The 19,522-nt window shown below is 41.5% G+C and overlaps 1 protein-coding gene across 1 annotated transcript in view; it reads left to right on the top strand.

Moving 5' to 3' along the window:
* The window catches only part of abtb2b (ankyrin repeat and BTB (POZ) domain containing 2b), a 49,630-nt gene extending 31,069 nt beyond the window's left edge, over positions 1-18,561 (top strand). Inside the window, exons 2-17 of the mRNA XM_031283211.2 lie at positions 14-163; positions 3,385-3,595; positions 9,217-9,369; positions 9,528-9,693; positions 9,880-9,969; positions 10,098-10,199; positions 10,479-10,575; positions 11,459-11,594; positions 12,109-12,380; positions 12,472-12,650; positions 12,755-12,860; positions 13,718-13,820; positions 13,923-14,010; positions 14,200-14,268; positions 16,363-16,476; positions 17,351-18,561. Coding sequence (XP_031139071.1) covers positions 14-163; positions 3,385-3,595; positions 9,217-9,369; positions 9,528-9,693; positions 9,880-9,969; positions 10,098-10,199; positions 10,479-10,575; positions 11,459-11,594; positions 12,109-12,380; positions 12,472-12,650; positions 12,755-12,860; positions 13,718-13,820; positions 13,923-14,010; positions 14,200-14,268; positions 16,363-16,476; positions 17,351-17,584 — 2,270 coding nt within the window. The 3' untranslated portion in view covers positions 17,585-18,561. The remainder of the gene's footprint in view (positions 1-13; positions 164-3,384; positions 3,596-9,216; positions 9,370-9,527; positions 9,694-9,879; positions 9,970-10,097; positions 10,200-10,478; positions 10,576-11,458; positions 11,595-12,108; positions 12,381-12,471; positions 12,651-12,754; positions 12,861-13,717; positions 13,821-13,922; positions 14,011-14,199; positions 14,269-16,362; positions 16,477-17,350) is intronic.
* The last annotated feature ends 961 nt before the right edge of the window (positions 18,562-19,522 follow it).

Genomic DNA, 19,522 nt, shown 5'->3' on the forward strand with positions numbered 1-19,522 from the left:
TTTGTCTCCGTAGGTGTTTTGTCCCTTCCGGCCCATTTCAGTCCCTACACAGAGAACCAGCAGACGTCGGTGGACAGCAGAGAGGATGCCTATGCCCAGCTGGAGCTGAGGACGCTGGAACAGTCCCTGCTGGCAACCTGTGTGGGCAGCATTTCTGAACTCAGTGAGTACACTAAGTTCAGAATAGTGTGTGTGGTCCTGGACCTGCTTAATATTAGCTAATTATGTGTTTAATCTGTTAAATTCCTCTGAGCTCTTTGAACAATCATAAAAGAACAGTGAAGCTATAAAACATTCTTGTTATTACATACAAGTAAACATTCCAAGAAATGATGAACTAATTGTCATATGTTTTTAAAGACTTGACCATATTCTAAACACACCTTGGTCTTCCCACTCTGTTAACTGGCTCTCAAAGACAGGAAAACTTTCTTCTGCCAAAATGGCTGTTATTTCAGACAGCCAAGTGCCAAGCAGAGATACTAGTATGGCATTTTTCATCACTTTCTGTCTTGTGATAAACAAGGTTGTAATTTATTATTATTATTATTATTATTATTATTATTATAGCAATGTTCAGTCCTATATATAAATTGGGTCAGGTTGTGATGGGTGTTATATTAAAATGTCTCCTTACAATTCTGAGCCTTTACATAAGAATCTAGTCAGGGCTAGTGTAAATCTGTTGAGAAGTGAGGAACCTCCCTTGGGACTTTTTTTTAAAAAGGATTGGATGGATTTTTTGAAATATTGCCAGTTCTACTTGACCATGTTTCATACGCATGGTTGGTAAACAGAGCAGCATGCAGACACACACAGTCACACTGTACTCTACTCACTGTACATATGGTTTGTTTAAACTGGAGGCTCTGCTGGAGTTGGCAGATGATGGAGAGCTGGAATCAGGTCATTAAAAAGTGAGAAAAAGACAGGAGTAGAAGGAAAGTGAAGGAATGGAAGTAAGGGAGGTATAGGGATTAAGTTTAAGGATGGAGTACATATTTGCTAAAGCATGGTTGTGTGGAAAGTTTGTGTGTGTCTGTCTGTGTGTGTGTGTGTGTGTGTGTGTGTGTGGTCAGGGGAAATTATGAAAAGGTAGAGAGGTGAAGAGTGAGGTTGTCAGTTCAGGGAGAGGAGGAGGGATGGAGAAGATTAGTGTTGGTGAGAGTGAGGACACGTTTCCTTCTCCGAATAAGCCAACACTCTGCCATTTGTTCCTCCAGCACAAGGCCACGTTCATACGCCGCTGTCGTTAGTGAGGCATTAAGAAAGTGTACACACACACACACACACTCAAACACAGACACACTCTTTCTCTCAGACTGCTCAGTGGTCTCTTTGTGCCACATCTCTCTGGTGGTGTGAAGCTGGGCTGTTCTGGGCAGGGCTGGCATCCTTCAGACTCATTTGCGCCTACACACACACACACACACACACACACACACACACACACACACACACACACACACACACACACACACACGCACAAATACATATGCTGCTCACAGATATGCATACACACAACAAAAACACAGAGGGTTTGGCACTCTGATCTGAGCCCAAGGGACCAGACAGACACAGGGGCATCTGTGCTAAGCTACTCAGTCCTGGATCTCTAGACTGGACTTGGCCAGACACAGGAACACACAGCATACATAAACATGATGGATAATGGATGGCAGGGAACTGGACATTTCAGCTAAATGTCCAACAAAAGTGTAAGCAATAGAGAAAGTTGTGTTCATACACATTTGAATGTTTCATTTTTTAGCTCCGTGGGGGTCTTTACCAGCTATGGGAAACTATGAGTATTTGACCATCCAGTTAAGTAAGAGAAATATTAAAGATCAGAATTTGACTAACCCATATTAAATGAGCTTTGTGCTAAAGCCTGTAAAGCCAATTAGCAATCTGGGTTCAGACAAAGTTCAGATAAAAACTTGTGTAAACGTCTTTGTACTGAATTGTATTTTATAGTTGACATCTTCTAATTATCTTATTCTTTGAAACATTTTATTATCTTGCAACATTTACCTAAGTTAAATTTAGTCAATATGTATTAAAAAAGCAGGCACATCACAGTTTGTTGACTTCCAGGCTTCCACAAAGACTCCAATATAAGCTGTAATCTAAGAATGAAGCATTTCATATCCTTCTGACCCCTGGAGCTTAGTTTAGCCTCGGGGCACAATATGTGCTGGAAAGCCACAGAGAGGCTCTCCATCTTGGGCAAGAATTCCTAGGAGACCTCCTGGAGGGACTGCTGGTGGTGGTTAACACAAAGAAGGCCCTTCAGCTTGAAGTGGGGTCTGTTTTGGGAGGGCTACCCCAATCTAACCCCCCTTGAAGTACCCCAAACCCCTTAATATAGACACACACATACACACTCACACTGTTGGACTCCCCAGCCTTGGCCCCCAGGCAGCCTCCCACTCACTGTAATCTGGTTCGAAATTAACCCAGGGGTAATTATGCTAAATGAGCGTTACAGGATCCCAAGTTCAACCTGGCCTCCCTCCCTCAAGCTGCCTCTCTCTGCCCCTCCTCCACATCCCAACTGATATTTTGTATCCACTATGATCCTGCTATGACACCCATGGTCACGCACTTGGCTGCTATCTACAAACTCTACTCCTGTAGCCCTTTGCCCTTTTCTGTGTTTTGTACAACTATTAATGTCTACTTAGGTTAATAAAGTTTAATTACACTGTACATACAGTTATCTGAATTGGCCTTTACCCAAGTGCACATGTCTGTCCATATAGCTCACAGTGTGGGCGGATGAATCCTCTGATAAGCTGCATATTTCTTATGTCTTTATCTCGGCACAGCAGAGTTTTCGAGAGGTCAAGACAATTTTTTTTTTCACAATACTCCAGCACATATCTAAACCTCACTTTTATCATGTGACTGACACCCACCTTTCCAGGCGGAGTGCAGTAATTGAAATGCGTCAATACAGAAACAGTTGAATGGTTCATTAGAGCCTGTGATCAGCTGTCTGTTAGCCCATTAACTCCTTCAATGATTAAAGACGAATGGCTGTTTAGACTGGCCGTCTAGCTGTGCTTACTGATAATGACACCGCTAATGGCAAATACCACTAGAGACATGGAGCGAGAGTAATGAGTAAAGGAGGTTTGAATGTAAGTGGTTTAGGAAAAGGGGAAATCCAGTTGGAATAGGAACCCACAGGGTTTTTACTGAGCAATGAGAACTCTTGTAATAGTTTTAGATTTGTAGGGCCCACATACTACTCCAATGTTCTGTGATACTCTATTAAAGAATGTAATAAAATGAAATGAACAAGCTTCATGTATTTATTAGAACACATATCTACTAAACCATCTTACTCTGATCTTTCTCTTATTTCCTTTGTTCCAGGTGACTTGGTGTCCCGTGCAATGCACCACATGCAGCGCCTAACCTCAGTGCGCCCAGGACTGAGCCCAGCCCGCCACACCCGCCCCCAGCAGCCCGTGTCCTGGTCGCCAGACGCCCTCCACACCCTTTACTACTTCCTGCGCTGCCCACAAATGGAGTCCATGGAGAATCCCAACTTGGATCCCCCACGGATGGCACTCAGCAAGGAGAGGTGGGAGTCATGCATGGCCGGACAAGAGTGTTTTAGATGCTCTATAAAGTGTACCACAGGCAGTGAAATAACAGATCTAATCTTTAGCAGCGATTTGTTTTCCATTTTGGTTTTGGATCCACCCTCAGAAAATGTGTTTCGTAGTGTTCGTGCTTCTCCTTTCATGCATTTTATGCTTTGTTTTCCTGATTACATTATATTACATCTGTAATTAGACAAGATTCAATTTGGTTCATGAGGTTGACAGAAATGTGATGCCAGCAAATGCCAGCAAATACACAACCCCCCCCCCATCAGAAATTAACAAAGAGGTTCTAATCAAGTGAACAGCTTTTTCACAGACCATTTCTTTCTTAGCCATTCCTAATTCGATTGCCCTCTGGTCATTGACGTGTTAGTAAATTACAGGTGAGCAAGAGACTCCAGGTGTTAATGTTAGTCTCATAGAGGGGTTCATTGCACCTTTAGAGTGTAAATTAGGCTGAAGACTGGTGATTTAAGGGATTTTCAAGAGGTGCTAATGGTCTGTAATTCTGTTAGGGTCGCCTCAGATCTTCCTTGGGTTGCCTTTGTAGAACAATTATGGTAATGCTTGCCTTTTTGCAGTCCTAAGACTAGTGGTTGAAAATATTTGGACAGCCTGAATGCAATGTAGCATGTCAAATTTATATTATATATTCCAATGTTTTAGTTTTAGCAGTATACCTGATAATTGTGAATATTTTTCTTTGCAGATTCTTGGCTTTATATACGTCTCAGGAAAAATATTTCATGTTGTTGGGTTTCCACAGAAAGTAAGGAGTAACCCTGTCAGGGTCATGTTTATTTTCCTCAAACATGCCATCAGTTAAAGTAAGAGTATTAGTTACAATTGTGTGAGAAAAGCAGCCTGCCCACACATCTGTGCCCCGGTCTCACAGAAGAAAACACTCAGACGTGTGTGTGTATGTGTGTTCTCCAGGATACCCATATGTTAAAAATGTCAGTGGAAGGTGTTCTTCTATGTGTAAAGGTTATTTACACTTTTCAAATGGATGTATGGGAGGCCTGTCTAAAGGTAGCACTAAAGCATACAAATGGTATGCAGCTTCCACTAAAGTGTGGGTTGAGTTTTTGTGTGTTTTTTTTCTCCTCATTTAATGTTGGAACCTCTAGAAATTCACCTGTTTGTGATTGTAAGGTTATGGTGAGGGCACAACATCTGTGAGATGATCAGTTTTTGTGATGAAATCATCCAAATGTCTGACCTAAGCACACGTACATCCACTCACACACGTGTGTATGCACTCAGAGCCAGATGGCTCCTATACATTTAATAATGAACAGACACTGTTTGAGTGAGAAAAGGTGGGCTCCTCATTAACATCAAAGAGAACAGAACAGCAAATATACACCCCTCTTTTCCCTATCCTGGCTGTTTCTTCCAACTTGTCTGATGTTTTGAATGTTGGGTTTATATCAGTCTGGTTTGTGTGCAGGATGAAATTATTTAGCATCCTGTTATACTGTATACTTTGGAACATCTGCCACTTTCTGTTTTTCTTTCTAGACTAGATCTACTGGTTTGCTTACATGCTTCTCTGTGAGCCTGTGTGTAGTTTCTGTAAATGTCAGCAGGCATGACAGACTCAGGTGGTAGAGTAGAGCAGCGCAAACCTGGTAGTGATTACAATGTAAGGGCCTGGTAATGATACATACTGCTCTCCTACAATGGGCCTCTCAATCTCTCTGGCTCACCCTCTATTGAAAGCTTTATAAAGTCTTTGGACGAAACCCAAAACCACCAAATCTGTGTGGGCTACATCATCAAACATTATAGGGAGCCTGATGAGAGCCTTATTGCAGAATCCTCGAGACTACAACTACAACTACTAGCCCTTTTTGTCACCATCCTTTAAACCTGGTGCTTAGCTGTAGTTGTTACCAATGATGTTGTATAGTGTTAGTGATTGTATGAGTATTAGACTGCATAAAGTGTAGGAGGGCAAACACCAGTGTATGTGTGTCTACCTACTAGTTCTGCATTTACACTCCTCTTTAAGCCACAGCATAGTAAAAGAACTTTGATTTGTGCGGAAAGTTATTAACAAATCTATTTTATTGGTAGAATCACTTGTCTCCCCACTCAAAACGAGTACTTCCAAACACTGCTGAACAGACCACCCCAACCCTTCTGCCTCCTTAAGCAGATGCAAGGGAGCCCTAATGGATAGATGTGTTACTGTGATAAGATGTAGCCAGTGGAGCTTATGTCTAACCACAGATACATCTGATATGGTTACACCCCCCCACCCCCCTTATGAAGCCTTAATGAGAGTAATCTGACTCTAGATCAGTGGTTAACCTTGATCCTCTGCAGCGCATGATGGGGTCTGCTTTAAGACCGGATTGAAGTTTCTTACACTGTGAACTCACTCACAGTAGCTTCAGATATAGGACACACTGAACATAATATGTGGCTAGTGTAGCATGTGTGATGTTCTCCTGGGGAGAAAAGCTTTTGCTTTTCATGTTGGACAGGGTAGAGTTCAAACACACCTGACCACAATTTTCATTTTATGACCAGCCAGGTGGTGATGAGAACGGCGCCATGAATCGTTTATATTTGTGTGTGTGTGTGTGTGTGTGTGTGTGTGTGTGTGTGTGTGTGTGTGTGTGTGTGTGTTACATCCCGCTGTTCTCAGTGTGTAGCCTTAGCATGTCGGGTCAGTAGGCTAGCCAGAAGTGCTATCTAGTTTCAGTGTTAACAGGAGGCTCAGCTTTGATGTCGCGCTGACTCTCGGACGAGGCTGAAGTTTGTGTTTCAGGCTGAGGGGCATAACCCAGACACAGGGGTCAGCTGGGAGGTGTATGGGGGGGCAATTCATGTTTTGAGGAAAAAAGGAGTTATGAATTATGGGATAGGGGCCAGAACTGCCTGGGTGATGATACAGCCATGCTCCATCTGTCTGCAGTTGTGGGCCACTGACAAAGGTGTACACACACACACACACACACACACACACACACACACACACACACACACACACACACGTGCGTTTCACTATCTTTGTGGGGACCCGTCATTGACATAATGCATTCCCTAGCCCCTTACCCTAACCTTAACCATCACAACTAAATGCCTAACCTTAACCCTTACCCTAACCCTAACCATAACCTAATTCTAAACCTAATCCTAAAACCAAGTCTTAACCCTCAAACAGCCCTTTCAAGTTGCGGGGTCCGGTATTTTGGCCCCACAAAGCTGTCCGGACCCCACAGGTATACTGTATTCCCGGTTTTTGGACTCCACGAATATAGTTAAACAAGAACACACACACACACACACACACACACACACACACACACACACACACACACACACACACACACACACACACACTCTAGTACAACATTAAAGGTTAATTGGTGTAAAACTTCAACTCAAAGTATTTCATTGGAAAACCTGGCCATGAGAACCACCATGGTTATTTTGCAGAGACTATAATATTTATTTATAGTTTTAGTTTTTTTCAATACTCACTAAAACACAGGCTGTGAAAGGCTGATTGAAAGAGTGGAGGGCGGGGAAAATCTCTCTGATGGATCAATAAGTGTTACGTGTTAAAAGCTTGATAGAGTTGATTGGAGCTGCTTTAGTTCTGGATTCAGTGCCGCGTGCATGCCTGAAAGCAAGCATGCAGTAAAGTAGCTGAGTGGCATTCAGAAAGACAGACACATGCACAAATGCACACACAGAAAAAAAACAGACTCAGACACAGTCCTATTTGTGGTGAGTGAAGCCCATTAAGAGGAGTATAACATTGATTCCCAAACCCACTGACCCGCCTCACCTCAGAAACAAGACTTTCTTATCACTCTACACCCTGCAGCACTATCACCAACCCCCTTCTTCATCATGACATGCCCCACCTGCCTCCCTGCCAAACACTCAAACCCTCCTTGTATGCACCTATCAGAACCATTTAGCATTCCCCTTCCACTCCTTCTCATCCCATCAGTCTCCTGTCTGCTTGTTAACCGTCACACCTGGGTGACAGCAGGGTCTGATCACTGACTAATAAAGTAGCAACATCAGACAGATCAGCTAGAAGATACAACAGGCAGAAACAGGGGACAGCACGGTATCTGCAGGTTCCTGAGATATACTGTAGATAATAATTAATGTGCGTAATTATAATATCACAGTTGTATCCAACAACAACCATCCAGTTATGAAAAGCTTTCATTATCGATGTTAAAAAGTTCTTATACATATGTGTTTGTTAAATTCAGGTGCATATTACATTAAGTGAGGTATTAAAAAGTCTGACTTTCACTTTGTGAAACCTTCAGATAAAATGAAGATCCACTTTAGGAAAGTGACTTTACAATATACATTACATGGCACTGCAGGGGTCCAAGTGATTATTAACAGTAACAACAATCCCTGTAGCATGCACAATACAGAGCTATATGCTTGTATACTGCTCATGCTTTTGCCTTCATCTGTATTCATGATATGCATTGGAGTGTTTGCGTCTCCTCAGAACAAAGGTGAAGCCACTTCTAAGAATAACATCACAGCAGGAGAAAGGCTGCTTAGTATCTCGTGATAACACAGAAGCAGTGTTCTTAAACAATCATTAACACACTCTGAATGAGGCTCCATAGGATCAAACGCAAAGCAACAATAATGTGTCATTGTTCACTGGCACATATGGTGAGAGAAAGGCACATACAAGACGGGATTAATACCAGATAACCAGCTAGACGTGGCGTTGCAGATAACCATATCACCAGTGTTTTCAATGGGGGTTTAGTTGAAAGAAGAGGGCAATGAAGAAAGAAAGAAAAAGATAACAATTAAATATCCCAGATGACTTTCAGAATGCCATGTTTAGAAATACCACAGCAGACTTAATGTTCTGCTCTCTTTTATTCCTCCACTGATGTTTACTCCACTGCTTCTCCAAGATTAATGTCATTTTCTCTTGTTCCCTCAGGCTCAGGTCAATCCTGTCTGTCATTTCTATTTTTATCCTTTCCTTGCCTTTTTAGTTTGGCATGGTTTATAGATACTTTCTAGAAAAGAGAGAACCAAGTGAGAGTGCTGCACTTTTATTTATCTCCCTTAAGTAGTTCTTTCTGTTACAGCTGGTTTAAAAATAGGCTGTTTATTCTGAAGCCACTGCAGTATTTTGTCTATCAAACTACAGCACAAATGAAGTCACAGTTCTGTTTTCATCTCCCATCATATCTTACAGACAAAGAAAGCTGATGTGTAACTGCACCACCTGGAAACCAACATATAAACACTGATCAGTCATATTTTATACACACATCTGTTATTTGTGTGTGTGTGTGTGTGTGTGTGTGTGTGTGTGTGTGTGTGTGTGTGTGTGTGTGTGTGTGTGTGACTCACTGTGCACTGGTCAGGGTAAGAGGGGAAGTACTGCCAGACATACATACGTCATCTGTTTGAAGACAGTTTCCCTATCAACATGACTGAATCACAAGTGAAGACATCCTCCACACAGATGTTGCTGTGTACTACTTCTACATTATAGTTGATAAAAAATGTTTTGTACCAAGCATATAAATGGACAGAAGTGCAATTATGTATCTTTTCTATTTTACAGGCCATTCCTGTTGCTGCCACCTCTGATGGAGTGGATGAGAGTGGCCATAGTTCATGCTGAGCATCGCAAGAGTCTATTGGTGGACAGTGATGATGTCAGACAGACTGCCAGGCTACTCCTTCCAGGACTGGACTGTGAACCAAGACAGCTGAAGTAAATGAGAACACACACATACACTCTCAAGGGTTGTTGCTGCTAGATTTCTAGACTGGATCTAGTCACATTAAACTCCAGCACCTCTTCTCAGACTCGGCTGGTTACCTCTCACAGAGTATTATCTTACTCTTTCTTTGTGTTTCTGTCTCCATCAGGCCTGAATGTTGCTTTAGCTCCTTCAAGCGTCTGGACTCCAAAGCCGCCACAGATAAGTTCCACCTAGACTTGGGTTTTCGGATGCTCAACTGTGGACGCACAGATCTCATTGGCCAAGCCATCCATCTGCTGGGGCCAGATGGGGTCAACAGCATGGATGACCAGGTACTGAACACCTGTCTCTTTGTGTATACCGGTATAAATGTGTTTAATGTATGATGTGTGTTTAAATTAATATTGCAAAATTATACTTATATACTCATACTCCAGAGATCATTTTTTAGCAGCACTTCATGTATTTGTTTCTCCTCTTTCATTTGTCCATTGCACTCCTTTCTGTTCGTCACTCAGGGGATGACACCTCTGATGTATGCCTGTGCAGCTGGAGACGAGGCCTTAGTCCAGATGTTGATCGATGCCGGGGCTAACCTTGACGTGGCGGTAAATAGGCTTCAACAATTTAAACATATGGACACATTTATTAAAGTGCTGCATGGTATGTAAACTTCTACACTTGAGAGTATTATCTTCATCTTGGTTTGTAACACCGATTTGTCCCGTGCGTTCAGGTTCCACCATGCTCCCCAAAGCACCCCTCTGTGCATCCTGATAGTCGACACTGGGCAGCCTTCACCTTTGCTGTGCTGCATGGACACATCTCCGTAGTGCAGGTTGGAAACATACACACACATGTAGTTTCCACCACCATATAGCTAGTGTAAGAACCCCAAATTTGACATGCTACATGAGTAGTGTACTTTTTACTCGAGGGGAAATGTCCTGCTATAAAGGCACAATAAATGCAGGTTGTTCTACATAGCCCTGAGCTAACTGTGGATAGTTATACTTTCAAAAGTTGACTGACAAATGTGAGGTCAGAGGTCAGGCCATAAATGAGTTACAGGATGTTAAACATTGCACAGTGTAACAGATGTGGTGTGTATCTCCAGCTCCTGTTGGATGCAGGGGCCAACGTGGAGGGGGCCGCAGTCCGCAATGGACAGGAAAGTACAGCAGACACTCCATTGCAGCTGGCTTCAGCAGCAGGTGGGCAAACACACACACACACACACACACACACACACACACACACACACACACACACACACACACACACACACACACAGCACACAGAACAACACAATGATGATGTTAGAGCATTGTCCGACTTACAGAAGGTCTGTGTTCTGATTTATGGCAGCTAAATTACTACTTACTACTAAATTATACAGGCAGGAAGTCTGGGAAGGGAGACATAAAGAGATGAATGAATTAGAGCCGCTTTCTGCAAATCAACTAATAATACCTCTCACAGTTATCAGCCACCAGTACAGTAGTGGACTAGTTTTTCAAAAGACCACCAACAGTAGCACTGGATTGATTTGTGAACGACACATTGGGTGGAGAAACGGGGAAATGAGAGGGTAAATAAAGGCAAAGTGAGTGCTGCCTGTGGTTGTTTAGAAGCCTCTGGGCAGCATTCCTCAGCGGGATCATCTAAAACCCACACATAGCTGTAGTAAAAGAGACACATGTTTTACATAGCAGCAATGAAAGTGTTTAAATAGGGCCTAATATGAATGTGTTTGCTTGTTTGAAAATGCAAATTATGTTTGTTGCAGCAGTAAGTGCAATAAAGCCAGAAAGAAGACATCTAGAGTATAACTGCACTAATGAATTATAAAATAAGCAATAAAAACACAATCAAATGAAGCCATAAACAATGTTAAGTTGTGGGATGATATGTTAACTATTCAAAAATACAAAGTAGACTGCACCTGTGGGCAAAAACATGAGCTGAATAGATTACTTAAAGTACGGCTTTGCAAACAGCGAAGTTAGATAGTTATGGTTGATAATGTTAAAATATCTCATTTAAATGTGTTGAGGATGTTTATGTGTATGTAATTGACTGTTATGTGCTTCCCAGGCAACTATGAGATGGTGAGTTTGCTCCTGGCACGAGGCGCAGACCCCTTATCAAAGACCCATGATGGAAATGCCCTTACGTCATCCCTCTATGAAGACATGAACTGCTTCAGTCATGCTGCTGCACACGGACACAGGTATGTGTCTCTCAATCTGATCGGAAAACGGCATGTTGTCAACAGATGCTGCTGGGAGCTTCTAACAAACTGCTTTTCGCTTTTTAACTGCAGAGAAGAAAGTAACGCTGAAATAACGCTAACTATGTCAGCACTCTATCATACTTGACCCGAGTCTGCATTTGAGCTTCGAGGATTGATTTATCCCTTTTATCATGTGGTGAAATGGAAAACCTTGAAAGGTTCAAGAGTATATAAAAAAGCCTCCTTATATTCAGAGTCCATCTGTCTCTAAACACCAACTGGTAGCGTAAACCTCTCCACCTGTTCACTGTGTGTATGTGTGAACACAATGCAGACTCAACACTTCACATTCCACAGTGAGGGTGACAGATTATGTAATCAGAGAGGAGGGTACAGGGTCACAAAAAAATCCATGTACACATTTCAGTTTGGACATATATTAATGTTTTCATGTTTTTCTGTTTCCTTGTCTTCTTTCTTCCCCACTTCCTCCTTCCATTTATCTTGTCAGGAACGTGCTGAGAAAGCTACTGACTCAGCCCCAGCAAGTCAAAGAGGATGTCCTGTCTCTGGAGGAGATCTTAGCTGAGGGGGTGGAGGGTGAGGAGGCCGGGATCTGCCCTTTCCTCCCTCTCTCCCCCACCCCTTCCTCTGGCCATGGGGCCCTGCCAGAGGTGGGCATAGCAAGGCTCTGCAAGGCCAGGATGAAGGCTCTGCAAGAGGCCAGCTACTACAGCGCTGAGCATGGCTACCTGGACGTCACCATGGAGCTACGAGCTTTGGGTACCTATCACATGTCAAAGAGGATTTGCTTACTTTTCAAATTGTGATTTGCCTTGAAAACCAAACAAAAAATGTTCCCCTTTGGACCTAGGTGTACCATGGAAACTACATGTGTGGCTAGAGTCTCTGCGTTGTGCCCAGCAGCAGTCCAGGGCCGGGGTCGCCCTCTCACTCCTCAGAGAGTTCACCACCATCAAAGAAGAGGACTACTGCGAGGAGCTGGTCACCGTAGGCCTGCCCCTGATGTTCACTATCTTACGTAGCACCAAGGTACCATCAAACACAAACCCCAGAGTGTGTGCTTGTCTTCCTCTTCATGTTGTCAGCAAGAGTTTAGCTGTGTGATATAATGCCCATCTTTCTCTTGTCTCCAGAATGATGCCATTATACAGCAGTTGGCAACTATTTTCAGTCACTGTTTTGGCCCCGCACCTCTTCCAGCCATCCCTGGGATGAAGGCAACTCTTTCAGCACAGTTGGGTAAGGAAACTATGATTCTTAAATGTATATGAAGACACATAGCTCAATGTTTGGAGTGAGTGGATGACTAATATGGCGTTATGTTGAAATTTTTACTAATTTACTAATTTTGACTAATCTTCCAATTATTTTCTTGATAAATTGATCAATAATATATTATAAAAAAGTGAAAAATTCCCACCCATCACAATTTCCTAAAACATAGCCAGTTTACTATCACATAAGACAAATACAAGCAGCAATTTCTCACAATTGAGAAGCTGGAACGAGGCAATGTTTTTTTTGCTATTGATTTGCAAAATAGTTGCAGCTTAATTTTCTGTCGATCAACTACTAATCAACTAATCATTTCAGCTCTAGAGGATTGTACTAAATAATACTGAGAGGAGGTTGCGTAATGCAAACACAACAAGTCAACAAGTCCCCGGATAGAATCATTGACCAAAGACGTGAGATAAGCCCTGTACATACCTTACATGATCCAGTTACCAGTGTTTTAAATAGAGGTTTTGTTTACACCAAAATAAATTGCTTTGGGCTCTCAATACCTACACACATTTGGAGGTGGTGATTATTCTTTACTCCGTGGCTGTCTTACTTTATGTTGTATGTGCCCCTTGGAAATTCAATAAAGATATGTTAAAAAAAAAAAAAAATGGTGAGCTCGAGACACCTTTGAGATGCATACTGATGCCAGGTGTGAGGATCTAGGCACAATCACGGAACACTTGCATACAAGACACTGTCTGAATGTGTGCTGGTATGATGGTGGACCAGTGTTCAGACTGGCTTACTTGTCACTAAAAAGCTGTCCTGTGAATGGAGTTGTAAGGAGGTGCTGATATGTTTTCCTACAGACCCTCATTTCCTGAATAACCAGGAGATGTCAGATGTGACATTTGTGGTGGAGGGGAAACCGTTCTACGGCCACAGAGTCCTGCTGATCACAGCTTCTGACAGGTGAGTGCAGACAGCTTCACACTGGACAGAAAGATACATTACAGACAATGGCCATTAAAAAAATTCTAAAGTGTTTTGACAAAGATATTTGTTTTCTTTTAGATTCAAGTCTCTGCTGGCGTGCTCTGGACCAGATGGAAGCCCCAACAAGGACATTGAGATCAGTGACATCAAGTACAACATTTTCCAGGTAAAAAATCTACTCTTTATTTCCAAAAATACTTCCCTAAGTAGTTCTTTATTTCAGTGTGACACATGAATCAAGATTGATGAAAAAGGAATTGGAGACAGAAATATCGCATATTACAAAATGCATGCATCATTTAGTTCAACTACGGTAGCAACTTTTTCCTTTATGAGACCTTTGACCCCTCTGCAGATGATGATGTCATACCTGTACTGTGGAGGAACAGAGTCGCTGAAAACAGTTGTTCCTGACTTGCTGGAGGTGAGAACCACTAAATGGATACACACCATCTATCTGTGTAGTTGTGTGAAACATACTTCTTGGAAATCCTAGGGGTTATTAGTTATACATGTTCTCAGGATTAAATGGTCACATCCAGGGTTCGAATTACGTGGGAGCCAGTGGGAGCTGAGCTCCCATTGAGAGAGAGGATGAGCTCCCATGAAAGCAGTAAAATCATACACCTGTGGGGGTCTATAAAAATCATCAGCACCATTATTTAAATCACAAATAAAGCACTTTTCCCAAACACACGGAGCTCTGAAGCAGACCTTAGTGTCCGCTCTCGCTGTAAAAACAGAGACGAGCAGCGGCACAGACCACGGAGCTGCTGCAGCGCGCCTTCCGTGGTCTGTGCAGCTTCAGGTTTATAAAGGACGCGCTCTGCTGTGGGCATGCTGCGGCAGATGTGTCCCGTTTGTGCTCCGTGTATTTCTGCAGTAGTTTTGGTTTCCCACCCCCGATGTAGAGCAGCGTACAGCCACTTCCCTAAACTTTGTCTCATTCAGAGACCAGAGACCCAAACGGGGCTCTGAGTCTGTCAGAAAGTCTGAGATCTACCATATCAGCAGAGCAATCACGTAATGCACAGCAGACTATGATGCAGGTAGATTATTTTCAGAAATATTGTGACTTTATTCTTGTAATAGCCTATTATAACTTTATTTTTCTCAAAATATCACGACTCCTCTAAATCTCAGAGAGCACAGATGAGTTATATTTTGAATGTGCACAAAGTTTTGAACATGAGCAGAAATCTTGCTTAAACATCTGAAATATTACAGTCCAGGGGTTTATTAATTCATTAAAATGAATTCATGTATCATTGAGGTGAATAATTGTCATGTGCACATTTAAGGAGGTTACTTCCCCAACAAAAGACGCAAAAGAGGAGGGAAGAGTAAATTATGCCTCTAGAGGCTACACGTGTGCTGACTCAGATATAATTAGAAAAGTCATAAATATCAATACAGAATGCCTGACAGCCTTTTGTAATATATTCCATTATGTTTTTATATTTGGATTGTAATCTATGTTGCCCTTTACATAAAGATATTTCCAGCATACATTGATTCAGAAGAAGGTAAATAGGTGCGTAAAAAACCCCACCTGAATGCAGGAAATGAAATGTTTAATGCTCAACATTTGCTGCTCATAGACTACTTTTTTCTTCTTCTTCTTTTTTTTTTTTTTTTTAAGGAGAACCCCACAAAAATGAAATCATAATTCGAACCCTGGTCACATCTCAATCTCATCAGTTACAACTCTGCTGACAATGAAGACAGCACAATTTACTTGCTTCAACAATACCATAAAAACATAAAAAATAATTAAAAACGTAATGACTTTTTGTGTTAAGAAATAAGATTGGCACAGCAGAGTGCATGTTTTGGATAAGATTGTAATGAATGAGTATGAAACAAGTGTGTACCCAGGACACAACAGTTACTTCCTGCCTAGCGCTGCCTCTCCACATGCACCTATACAATGTTTTTTTTTCTGCAATGTACTATTCAGTGACACCTCTTGGATTTGAGTTAAGCCATGTAAATGCAGTGTATGCATATTGCTTTTTAAAGGGTTTTAAAAGAAATGTTCATTTAGAGATAACGCAAATCCCTGGTTAAAACATTACATTTATTTAGCTTTTATCCAAAACAACTTCCAATAAGTGCATTCAACCATGTGGGTACAACCCCAGTAAAGCAAAACCTATTTAGAACTAAAAACAAAGGTGAACACACCACGATTACAATCCATTACAATGCTCTATTGCATTGTAAAATTGCTTGCATACACAGCGACACTATTTGCTGTAGGTCAAAGTGGATAAAAGCAGTAAAATGCAGCGAATGTTTGACAAATTGTATAATTTCATCCTTCACCTTTATCTCCAGATATGTGGTTTAGATCATTTGGCTATACTGGAGACTTCTCTCTCAGTATAAATGTTTCTCTATGTCTTAACAAATAGCCCAAACTAACTGAATTGTCCTTTACTTCTGTATCCAAGTGTTGGATTTATTGCTGTTACTAAATGAAATATAATATATTTGCTTGTGATTTCTCCTACAGTTGTTGTCAGCTGCTAGTCTCTTCCAGCTGGGGGTGCTACAAAGACACTGTGAACGCATCTGCTCTAAGCTCATCAACCTGGATAATGCAGTCAGCATCTACAAGATAGCCAAGGTAACACACACATGCACTGAGAAGCCGGGATCATATTGTACTGATATGTGAACTTTCAGAATAGCAAGCTTTATTATATAGCAGACATGTGCTCTATATGCCTCTGTAACTACGGTGACTCACAGAAGGAGAATGTTAAATGGAAAAAATAATCGTGCATGAATACAAAAATAATCGTGCATGAATACAAACTATATTTCTTAAGTATAATAAGTGAGAGGATTCTAATTTCACACATCAACTGGGAAATCCAGTTTACTGCACAAAAGACACCATGTTAACACCATGTTAACACCAAAAAGCAGTTTTCTTGACACTCAGCTATACTTTTATTAAAGTGCTCATATTATGTATTTTTGGCTTTTCCTCTTTCCTTTATTGTGTTATATATCTTTTTGTGCACGTTATAGGTTTACAAAGTGAAAAAGCCCAAAGTCCACCCCAAAGGGACTTACCATCTCCAATAGAAAACACTGTTCACAAACTGCTCCAAACAGCTCTATTGTAGTCCAGCCTTTACTTCCGTGACGAACGTGTGTCACTTTGTAACACATGTTATAATGCTTGCCTAGCTGCTAGCATGGCACTCCCTCATACTCTGTAACGGACTAGCTAGCAGTACTTACTGCGCATGTGCGAATCCCAACAAAGAAGTGAGATGCCTAACTCTGTAGCTAAAACAGAGAGCTCAACACACAGGGTGAAAGGTGCAGTTGCAGCCATTGTGCAGTACAACAAATATATGGCGTTTTCTGAAAATTAAACCACATAAACCTATTCTGGTACAACCTCTAAATACAATTATGAACCTGAAAATGAGCATAATACGAGCACTTTAAGGCAAAAAAAATGACATTGTCCTCTCTTTTCTCAGGCTCATGGTTCAGTGGAGCTGAGCTCATTCTGTGAAGGTTACTTCTTGCAGCAGATGCCTGCTCTACTGGACAGAGAGGGCTTCAGGAGCCTGCTGTTGGGACCCGCCGCGGCCCGACAAGGGAACAACTCTACTTCTATGCTGGTTCACTGCCGGGGAGAATTGCCTCTGGAGGAGCTGGAGGCCACCCTGGCTCAACGGCTGCGCTCTCTCTGCGTCACCTCCCGAGTCTGAAGACAACGGGACAGCTGCTGAGGAGAGAAGACCAAAATAAAATGTGGCAGTTGAAACAAATGTTTCATCTTATCACTGATACAGGATCAGATCTTAAGACGCTGTTGAAATGGTTTGAGTACAGATGTTTTCTTAGCAACATCTGATCGTATCTCTGATAACAAGCAACTCCCACAGTGCTATGACACTGGAACACAGATCAGTGAGTTATTTGGCAGCAGTTACGTCACTCTGTAGACAATGCACCGTTTCATATTTTGTGCCATGCACCCCATCTTGGCATTAATTGCATTGTATTGGACAATGGGATGCTTTTCCTCCAAGGCTCGGGAAGCTTAAATGGAGAAGCAACAGATGAATGCAACAAGTGGGAACTCTGAATTATGAAACACTGCTGCCCTCTACTGGACAAAACTGGCAAAATAAATAATTGCCTTGGAGGATTGGGATCAACGGTAACCTCCTGGTTCTGACTGAAGCTATGTGAAGGGACAATAGACTGAGTCAAGTGAGGCAGCCATGCTGGACTTTTGGCTTTGTCCTGCTCTAACTAATAATGCAGAGTGGGAGGACGTAGATAGACTCAGTGCTTCCAGCATTGATGTAAGCTTTGGATTAACAAATGTACTTTTTATGTAACTGTATGTTTTTATTTTTTAAAAGTATTACCATAGAAACAAAACACTTACTAAATAGTGGGATGGACATTTTCTATTTATAGAGAAAAAAAGATGTGAGAGTATTTAACGGGGTGTTCCCTTTTTATTTAGTTTTTAATCGAAGCAAATTAATATTATTGATGAAAAAGTTGCTTTTGTGTAGCAGTTGTTTTTCCAGGTACACTTTAACAGTTAATTAAGCTTATGTATGCTGAGGTTTAATGCTTCTATACAGTTACAGCAGCGGAGTCCAACATTGGATTTTGGAATAGATAAAGTTTAAAATACTGAATATTGTAATAAACCTGGTCAACAAGCTTTGTCATTTTCACTGGTACACACTATTCCAAACATTTCACTGCCAACTGTTATGTGGGTTCGTGTCGACTTACCTGAAATCCAAGACACTACACCTGAAGTATCCAAAGAGCACCTTTATGTGATCACCACGAAGACCCAGCAGGGATTCTCCCCCATTGTATCCAGAACAACTCAGACTTGCAAATGCACAAACCTACAACATGAAAGTCATTACAAGTGCAAATAGTCATAGTATAAACACCAAATGAAGTACGTTGAAAAACGTCATAAAAGTTATAGTTGTCAAAGCATAGTAAAGTATGATGAAAAAAGTGATAAAAAGGTCCTAGTATAGTATATCAACAAATTCATTGTATAGTATGTTGAAAAAAGTGATAAAAAGTCATAGTACTGTATAGTATGTTGAAAAAAGTAATGAAAAAGACAATACAGTATGGTGAAAAAAGTCATAGTATATTGTGTCGAAAATAGTCATAATATAGTATATCGAATAAAGCGATTAAAAAAAAATCATAGTACGTTGAAAAAAGTCGTAGTATAGTATAATAAAGTCATGAAAAAGACAGTACAGTATGGTACTGTACTGTAGATTTTGACAATTCTATTGCTAAAGTGCCTGACTTTGCACTGGCCCCAAATGGACAAATATGGCTCCCCGTTGAATATAAACGCTGAATCACATACTACAGCTCCTCCCCTTCCCATTGATGCCCAGCATGTCCATATCTACCCTGGAGTTATGGAGAAAACCCAGCTCCAACGAAATCAAGATTTTGACAATTCTATTACTAAAGTGCCTGAATTTGCACTGACCCCAAATGGCCAAATGTGGTTCCCCGTTGAATTTGAAAGCTGATCCACATACTACAGCTCCTCCCCTTCCCATTGATGCCCAAAATGTCCATATCTAACGTGGAATTATGGAGAAAAGCCAGAAAAAAGCCTAGTCAAACAAAGC

This window comes from Sander lucioperca, chromosome 7, assembly GCF_008315115.2.
Source record: "Sander lucioperca isolate FBNREF2018 chromosome 7, SLUC_FBN_1.2, whole genome shotgun sequence".
Taxonomy (NCBI): Eukaryota; Metazoa; Chordata; class Actinopteri; order Perciformes; family Percidae; genus Sander; species Sander lucioperca.